Genomic DNA, 9,777 nt, shown 5'->3' on the forward strand with positions numbered 1-9,777 from the left:
CTAACATCTTATGAAAAAAAAAGTACTTTAAGACTTGGCTATACAACACGAAGAAAAAACACTCTTCATGGGTAGCCAAGGCCAAGGGTGATAACATTCCATTGCCAAGATATTTAGTGGTCGTACCTAGAAATTCATCTCTGATTATTAAAGTGGACTTGATTGCAACTAGTGCTTCGATGGGGTTTCAGTTCCCTAAAGAAGAATTGCGCGGGGAGGCAGAATTTGATATTGGTTCACATGATACATCTCATAAAATTGAAGGAGCAAGGGGAGCATTTGTCACTGGAATTTGTGTCAAGTGGGGAGGGCATCTAATAACTAAGAAGGTTTAGATGTAGAGGAGTGAGGAGATGGAAGGATGGTTAGTCCCTCCATCTCCTTCCCATGTGATGGGGGTTCGACTCCTCTCAGCCCCCATTCCTGTGATAGGGTGGGGGCCCCTCCCCCGTAGTTTACCTTAAAAAAAATAAAGTCTAGAACTTTAGATGTTATTGTGATAGCCTAAAGAATGACTTTATTATTTGGCTAGATTTGCCACATTTATTTAAACATAAGTAAATGTTTTGCCTTGATTTTACGAAATATATATATATATATACTTAAACTTTTGGCACACCAAATATCAAAAGACCCTACTTTGTTTTTTTAGCACACATCTAAACTATATTTTTATTTTACTACTCCTCCCGTCCCATTATTACATGTCTGTATTCGTTTTTGGGGTGATCAAAATTAAGTGTCTATTTCTATTTATAGATTGGACTTTTTTACAATATTATTCTTTTTTGGATGATTTGTCACCCTTTTTCTTTTTCTTGTTTGTACTTTACCATCAATTCTCAATACTTTCTCTCTCCTAATTTCCAACCACTTTTTCTTTCTCTCTATCTCTCTCTAACCCCACATTGGCCACATGCATATTTATATTTCCAATTACGGAATATTAATTTTAAAAAATCTTTAACTTTCTCAATTCCTGTGCAAAATAAGAAATAGACATAATGTAATAATGGGACGGAGGGAGTATTAGTATTAAATTCTAAAATTATAACTTTTGACATCGCTAAACGGTTTCCGTTTGGATTTTGTTAGTGGTAAGCTAATTAATTTTTTTTTGTCTCGATTCCATGCCGAAAAATGTTATGTTAAAGTTTTGAAGTCATTTTAGTTCTAAAGGCTCCAAATTTAGCTCAAATTAGCCACAAAAAAAAAGTTGTGTTAAAGTTTTGAAGTCATTTCTTGCTTCCATTACTATTAGTATTTCTCGTTTTGTGTGTCACTAAATGTATCAATTTGCATTTTATTAAGTTTTTTGTTGCGGGAAATTTTTTTTTGTAAGGTATAGGGGTTGATTTAGCTATAAGAATCTAAATTAAGCTTGAAATTGGCAAAAAAAAAAAAAAAAATAACATGAGTGACTTGTTTTGCAAATTCAGAGCTCAATTTGAGCCCTGAAGAACTTAACCGACTTCCAAAACCTTACATAGACAATTTTCGAGACTAAAAAATTAATGACACGTAAAACAAGACACTTACGTTTTTATTTTGCCAATGCATGGCACGATTAAGATCTTTATGGATTAAAATAACACCAAAACCTTAACGAAATACGAGTATATTTCAATATGCGAAACGAGAAAAAAATATATTTAACTGACCACTAAAGAAATCCGTTAAGTGGTACCAAGAGCTATACTTCTTTTTTTTTTTTTTGAGCTTATAAACCTTACTCTTTTTTTTTAAATTTAAATGTTATTAAGCTTAGAGAGCCACAAGAGCGAGAATAAAAATTGATCTTAGAATCTCCTGGAATCGGGAAGGAAGTTCTAACCACTTGAGCTATTGCTCACTCTCACCTTACTCTGTTTGTGAGTCCCCTTGTCAGGAGGTGGTGTGATGGGGGAAGTGAGGAGATTATAAACATGTGAATGGATGGAGTGGCTGCCTGCCTAGTCATGGGTAGCGCAATTTTAATGGAGTGGTGGTCCGGCTTGGTGGGTGAAGAGGGAGGAGAGAGAGAAGCGACCAAAGGGTCATTGCACAAAGCAGTTTCAATAGTTTTAATAACCCGAGGGAAAAAAGAAATATCATATCTAATTAGTAAACGACACGGTTTCCTAGAGGCTAACAAAGCCAGTCTGAAACACAACTGAACAAATGTTGCTGAAGATATAGTAATTCCATTGCTTGTTTAACACAATACAGCTTACATTGTAATGGTCAAACAAAAAAAATCAATCAGCCATGACCCCATAATGTTAAATTGAGCATAGATGAAACACAACTGTTTTCTCCCTCTGCAAAATCTCCTATAAATAGTTTTACATACTGTTCTAGTTCATCTACTAAAAGTTCAGAGTTGTAAGTAAACTGAAGTGCCAAAGCAGCAATAGCTCAAGGGAACTGGAGTTCGAAAATTATCCAAACCTTGAAGCCTGGAGTGGGGCAGAATCTTGCCAAATCCTGCTGATAGCAAATCCAACTTTCTCACTCTGCCTTGGTTTTTGGTGTCCGTCTGGACTTTGTCCGGATCCCAGAAGTACACCGCCCAATGAACTTAAGGACTTCATCAATTAATATGACTGGAAGAGCGACTAGCAAAACAAGCATCCATTCATTGAAACTAAGAGGGACTATGCCAAACACTTGAGCAAGGAAGGGCACATAAAGAATTAGGAAGTGCAAGCCAAAAGAGACAGACATGGCTAGAAGCAACCAAGGGTTTACCCATGGTGGCATAGTTAGAAGACTACCATCTTCAGAAAGTGCATTGAGGGAGTTGAACATCTCAATGGCAACCAACACAGAGAGAGAAAGGGTCATTCCTTTGATTTTTCCAGTTTTGAAGTAATCACAGGGATCATCATCAAACCTAAATGTTTGGGCTCCAGCAGTGAACGGAGAGACACTAAAATTCCCCCAAGAATGGCACTGACCCCAATTTGCAAGCTGGGAATAGCTCACAAGAGTATGCCCGTCTTGGCTTAGGTCAATACCAAAAAATGAGCCATGTGTATACCAAATAATAAATACTCCAACAGTAGCAACCCCCACATAAAGCCCGATCACCTGCATTCAGTTAAGAAAAATAGTTTAACATACAGCTTAAAAGAGCTAAACTCACATTAGACCCATCTCATCAAGGCAGAGAACTCACCATATACCGGAATAAAGTCCACACATCGATCAAAGAATCATCACTCCTTCTGGGAGGTTTCTTCATTATATCCTTGTCAGGTGGATTGAATCCCAAAGCTGTTGCTGGGGGACCGTCAGTGACAAGATTGACCCACAGAAGCTGAACAGGAATAAGACCTTCTGGAATACCCAAAGCAGCAGTGAGAAAAATGGATGCAACCTCACCAATATTTGAAGAGATCATATACCTGTATTTCACAAATAGTGTTAGTTTCTGACAAAATTAAAAGCATCTGCAAAGACTGCAATTACCGAGGACAGCACCTCTGATAGGAAACAATGGGGCACGTAAGCATGTGATACACATCCCCTTCGTACTTCACAACCCATTCTCTCCCCATCTTTTCTATCTCCTAGGCCCTTGTTCATGCTAACCAGCCTTAAGGCACAACTTTCACCAACCATTGTATCCTAAACCCCACCATCAAAGGGATTCCTATCATTGTTGTAAATTGTAAAAGTTGTAATGTTAAATGCTTATAGCTGGTTTCAAAAAAAAATGCTTATAGCTTTGACATGTACTGTTGAATATAGTTTTAGACAATATCAATGCCCTGTTTTAGACATGTACTGTTGAATATAGTTTTAGACAATATCAATGCTGGTTTCCAAAAATATTAAGAACACAATAACACTAATTGTGCAATTCAGAGGGCAAAGCAGGAAAGGGAGAGAAAATCAGTTCAACATTAAACTTTACGTGAGACTTCAAGGATTCACGGAGCTTAGATAACCACGGACATTATGAAACCGAAATTGTCTACGGGTTCGTTTGGCATCACTTTGGTTTTCTGTTTTTTGGTTTTTTGCTTTTTAAAATCATATGATATATGTCATATAATAAATAAAAAATTAGTCAAACTTATTAAAATCATGATAATTTTGAAAACTGACAACAGAAAAGTGGAAACACCTTTTTCTTGTTTCCTGTTTTTGGTTTTTGGTTTTCAAAAAAACTGAAAACTGAAAACAAAAAACAATGCCAAACAAGCCCGTAATTAACGCCCTGTTTTGATTTGTGATCGGTTCAGTCTAGCCCATGTATAACAACTTGCAGAAATCTACCAATATTAGGTAACATCTTTTCACCAACCTCCTTACTCTAAACCAACTGCATGTAAATTATGCCCCAAACATATGGACCTTACAACAAAAGCTACACGTCTACTGACTACTTAAGGACTTCCAAAACGACAAATCAATTTCTTATTGCATATAATAAAATTAAACAGAGGAAAAAAGAGGGGGCAAACCTAATGAAGGCTTTCATATTGTCGTAGATTGATCGGCCTTCGGAGACAGCAGAAACTATTGTGCTGAAATTATCATCTGCTAGCACCATATCAGAGGCCTCTTTTGCAACCTGATCCAGTAAAAATAAGAAGAGACTGATGACCATACATAATTTAATGAAAAATATGGAACAAAGTTTGATAACAGATAATGGTGGATTTTTGGCCCAAAATCCATAGATATAATATGAATATATGTGTCCAAAACAAGAGACATACTACAGATCACGTGACAATAATTTAGAGATTCATCCTCTTCTAACACTGAATTATCTGCATGAAGTCCATGGAGCAAAGCTACCAATTCACAGAACAAGGCACATTAACAATATTAGAACTATTTTAATAAGTACTATGTCAGCCAACAATGCTGTCAATATCTATCAGATGAGATTGGATATTGCACAGAAAAATATATAATGAGCTCCTAACTCCTAAGTGGCTAAGTGATATATCATGAATATGCAAAACCACATCCTGGTACATTCATCCTCTTCTAACACTGAATTATCTGCATGAAGTCCATGGAGCAAAGCTACCAATTCACAGAACAAGGCACATTAACAATATTAGAACTATTTTAATAAGTACTATGTCAGCCAACAATGCTGTCAATATCTATCAGATGAGATTGGATATTGCACAGAAAAATATATAATGAGCTCCTAACTCCTAAGTGGCTAAGTGATATATCATGAATATGCAAAACCACATCCTGGTACCATGTCCAGTACTGATGAGCACAAGTGTTTATACCTCGAATTATAAAAAAAATTGACAACATTCTCAATTAATGACAAATCAAAGGGCATACCTCAGTCCCTGCAATGCCCATGGCTATGCCAATATCAGCCAATTTCAATGCTGGTGCATCATTAACCCCATCACCAGTCATGGCAACCACTTCACCATCCTCTTTAAGCAACCTCACTATTTCTTGCTTATGCCTAGGTTCAGCCCTGGAGAAAAGAAGGCCTCCAGCCTTTCTCAAATGACTCTTCTTGTCACTGAGCTCCATGAATTCTTTTCCTGTTAAGCTTGTCGATTTAATGTCTTGATGAGACCCAAAAACTCCTATTTCACGACAGATTGCTTCTGCTGTATTCTTGTTATCTCCTGTTATCACCATGACTCTAATTCCTGCAGCTCTGCAATCCTCAATTGCTTGGGGCACCTCTTTACGAGGAGGATCCTTCAGTCAAAAAAAAAAAGGATAAATGCATAAGGTATTGCAAGATTTGCAACTTGCAAACATAATAAAAAGTCATCACTTACTCTTAAGCCAGCAAAGCCAACAAAGATAAGATTACTCTCAATGTTAGAGTAGTTAGATGGATTAAGTAGGAGCTCATGAGCTGGGTGCTCTTCACCATCGTAATCTGCAAAATCTTCAAGGTGCTCCTTGTATGCAAATCCTAGACAACGCAAAGCACTGGCAGACATTTCATGAAGACTGTCCAGTATAGTGTTCTTCATAACTTGATCCAATTCTACAATAGAACCATCAAGCAACTGTACATAGGAGCTTCTTTCTAGCAAGTTCTCCACGGCACCCTGCAATAGCAGCATTCACAATAAGGCATACTTGTTCCATTTGTATACATATGCAAAAAAATGACTACCATAAAAACTGAAGGTCAAGACAATATATTTGTTTCTAACGAAGACATTGAACCAAAAGAAAAATACTTGGGCAAAGTCCTATATTCTTTCTAGCGGTCTAATGGAGTAAAAAGAGTGTTTAATTTATAAAAAATAAAAATAAATAAATAAATAAATTATAAAAAAAAAAATCTCAGTCTTATCAATTAATTTGTTACATGTTAACATCAGAAACCTCATGTGACAGATAGATCACATCCAGGTCATCCACCATTAAAGCTAGACAAAATGGATGCTAACACAAATCAGATACAGAATAATGTGGATATAAAGGTTTGAAATATGTCAACAGTAATGATAGTAGATTACTCACGAGAAAGTTAGAAATAGAACTATTTGAGAAGCAAAAGGATAATAAAAACTTAGCAAACAAAGTCCATGAACCAAAATGATTCATAATAACATGACAATGAAGTATTCGAGAAATATATCAATCACCTATTAAACAATGAGTAGAGCAAGAAATAACATTTCTTATAAAGTAGAGGATGTTGTTTGACTGAACATGAAAAGTTTACATCCCATCGGAAGTTGCTCAAACTTCCTAAGAAATTCAGAAGTGATACTTCCCATGTTTCAGCCAACCAAATAACTCTACCTTCCTCATCCAAGAAACTTCAATAAAGTATATGTTAAACAAACAAGCATATATAGCATTCAGATACTTCCTCCGTTTTCTTTTAAATGCAACACACCCTTTAGCGCGGTAATTAAGAAAGGTGGGTTTACATGATATAATAAACTTCAAAATAGCATGAGTGGTTGTTAGGAGTGTAATTTAGTTGGCCATGTGCTTTAAATAAGGGATATAGTATAGTTTTTCCCAAAGCCTTTTATAGTGTGTTGCAAATATTGTGACATTTCCTTTTTAGGGAAGTGTTGCAAGTTAAAAAAAAAACGGAGGAAGTATATGCTAAAAGCCATGCTAACAATAATACATATTTTCTAAAGAAAAAAGGACAGGAATTTTTCTGAATTTGATACCTCTCGTATTCATTGCTTACTTCTGTTTAATTCTTCTTTTAAGAAGAGGGGGTGCTCTAGACCCAAACAACAAAAAAGAATTTTTGAGGTAGTTTGCAAATATATGCTTATCCACGTACCTTCACAAGCAATGAGTTCTTCCCAGATCTTTTGACAATGACGCCCATGGATTTTCGATCACGATCAAACTCAAGAGTCGCAATACGATCTTCCGAAGTCGCCCATGTCCGGCAGCAACCTTGAATAGCCCAAAACAAACAACAATAAAACAAGTCAACATTCAAATCAAATGGCAGAGACATTTACAACGTGCATAGACAGCAGTTAACCCAACATACATAGCAAATCATCAGAGCTTGATGAAACACGTTGTAATCCATTGGGAAGCCCCATTTTCTCAACCATAACCTGTAAAGAAATAGAAACAAAATTGCATCAATGTAATGTCTTAGCCGGGGTAGCATTCCAAGTAAAAACTTCTCCAACTTGAATATGCAACCAGACAAAATTCATAGAAATGCACACAAACAACCAACAACTGCATCATAAAACACTTCTCAGAGTACTTCAATAGTTACAATTTCCATACTAGATTATGGCAAACTTCATTCCTTGTGTATAAGTTGATTTTTCAATTTTGTATGTTACAATTCTTCAAGGACATCAATTCAAAATTACAGATGTTAAACATGAAAGAAACAGCATATCAGGATAATAAATGAACAAAAAATACATTAAAAGTTTGATCAAGTTTGGTTTCTTTACCTTTAACGCAGCCTCAGTAGGCATACCACTTGCAACAAATTGATTGCCAGTTTGTTCGACCCCAGCGTCATTGCAAACAGCTGCCACTTTAGCAATCATTTGAAGATTTTGATCCATGTCATTGGCAGGCCAGTCTTGTATCCCACCATCAGCAGGATTATAGGTAGTTCCATCCACATTGAAGTTTCGGACAATTTGTGCTCTGGTTCCCATGGCTACAAGCTTTGCCACAGCCATCTGATTGGTAGTCAGGGTACCGGTTTTGTCAGAACAAATGACAGTCGTGCATCCTAGAGTCTCCACACTGGGCAGTTTCCTGACCAGAGCATTCTTCTGAGCCATCTTTCGTGTACCAAGAGCTAGGCATGTTGTGATAACTGCTGGTAACCCCTCTGGAATAGCAGCAACTGCCAATGCCACAGCAATCTCAAAGTAGTAGGTGCACTTCTCAAATGAGAATTTGAAATTTCTGGGCCATCCATCCACAAATTCCCAAGAAAGGAAATACTTCACATTGATCAGCCAAACAACAGCACAGATTACACCAATTATAGCAGTCAAAACTTCACCAAATTCATTCAACTTCTTCTTCAGTGGAGTATCCTCCTCATTTTCAGAAGCCTCTTGTATCTGTGAGTGCACCTTCCCAATCTCAGTGCTCATCCCAGTATGAGTAACCAAGCAAATACAGTTCCCATTGACGACAGTAGTCCCAGCAAAAACCATACATTTCTTCCCCTGGATATCTGAATCTTCAGCGATAGGCTTCACAGTCTTGCTAACCGCTTCACTCTCCCCCGTTAATGACCCTTGCTCTACCCTCAAAGTCGAGCTTATCAAAGTCAAAACCCGCATATCAGCAGGCACCTTATCACCAACCCTAAGCTCAACTATATCACCCGGCACAAGTTCCTTAGCAGGCAAACTAGGCACTTTCTTCCCATTCCTGATCACCGAGGCATGTTCAGATTGAATATCCTTCAAAGCCTCCAACGCTTTCTCCGCATTACTCTCTTGCCAAACCCCAACAATGGCATTCACAATCAATATCAAGAAGATAACCAAGGGCTCAACAAAAGCCGTAATCCCCATCTCACCACCTTCATCCCCATCATACCACGCTAACACAAACGAAACCACGGCAGCACAAAGCAAGATCCTAACTAATGTATCATTAAACTGGTCCAAAATCAATCTCCAAACCGACGGCCCGTCGTGTTTCTCCAATTCATTCAAACCATATTTCTGCAACCTCTTCTCATACTCCTCACTCGTCAAACCAAAATCACGACTCACACCATACTTCTCCTCACACTCCTTAACATTCATCGCCCACGGCTTAATCGAATCATCATTCTTATCCGATTTACCACTATAATCCTCTCGTTTTCCATAATCCTCCCCTCCTTTCCCCATTGAATCCGACTCAATTACTTTCAAAAATCAAACAATTTTCCACATAAATCGAATTCAAAATCCTCAATCCTAATATCAAATCTCCTGAAAATCAATCAAAATTCTATCCAATTAATCAACTAATCAAAATCACAAGATCTAACCTCCAAATCAACGAATCAAATAATTCATAAACCCTAACCAATTCCACACCAAATTCAACAATCAACCAATCAATTTAAAAAAACAAACTGAATCAAATCAAACAAACATAAAATCAACAACAAGAAAAGAATCAAAATTAAACAAAATGTAGAAGAAAGAGATAACACCGTACCAGATTCCTGGAGAAATTGAGGGTTTAGTAGCAAGAAGCTGCTACTATACTGTTTTCTCTCTCCTCAAATAGGAAAGATTAAAATTGAGATTTCGTTTTTTTTATTTTATAATTATTACTCCGTATTAATTTTACTTTTAC

General features: G+C 36.9%; 1 protein-coding gene across 1 annotated transcript; it reads right to left on the bottom strand.

The window, feature by feature from the left end:
- Positions 1-2,153: 2,153 nt before the first annotated feature.
- Positions 2,154-9,777, bottom strand: LOC145616228 (calcium-transporting ATPase 4, endoplasmic reticulum-type-like). The gene is made up of 9 exons (XM_081670920.1): positions 9,637-9,777; positions 7,905-9,404; positions 7,478-7,547; positions 7,259-7,377; positions 5,769-6,047; positions 5,308-5,685; positions 4,455-4,564; positions 3,161-3,389; positions 2,154-3,072 (listed from the first exon to the last, which is right to left on the bottom strand). Exons 2-9 carry the CDS (start codon positions 9,318-9,320, stop codon positions 2,491-2,493), a joined length of 3,183 nt encoding a protein of 1,060 aa, XP_081527046.1. The 5' UTR covers positions 9,321-9,404; positions 9,637-9,777; the 3' UTR covers positions 2,154-2,490.

The sequence above is a fragment of the Chenopodium album genome, chromosome 26, assembly GCF_948465745.1.
Source record: "Chenopodium album chromosome 26, dcCheAlbu1.1, whole genome shotgun sequence".
Lineage (NCBI taxonomy): Eukaryota > Viridiplantae > Streptophyta > Magnoliopsida > Caryophyllales > Amaranthaceae > Chenopodium > Chenopodium album.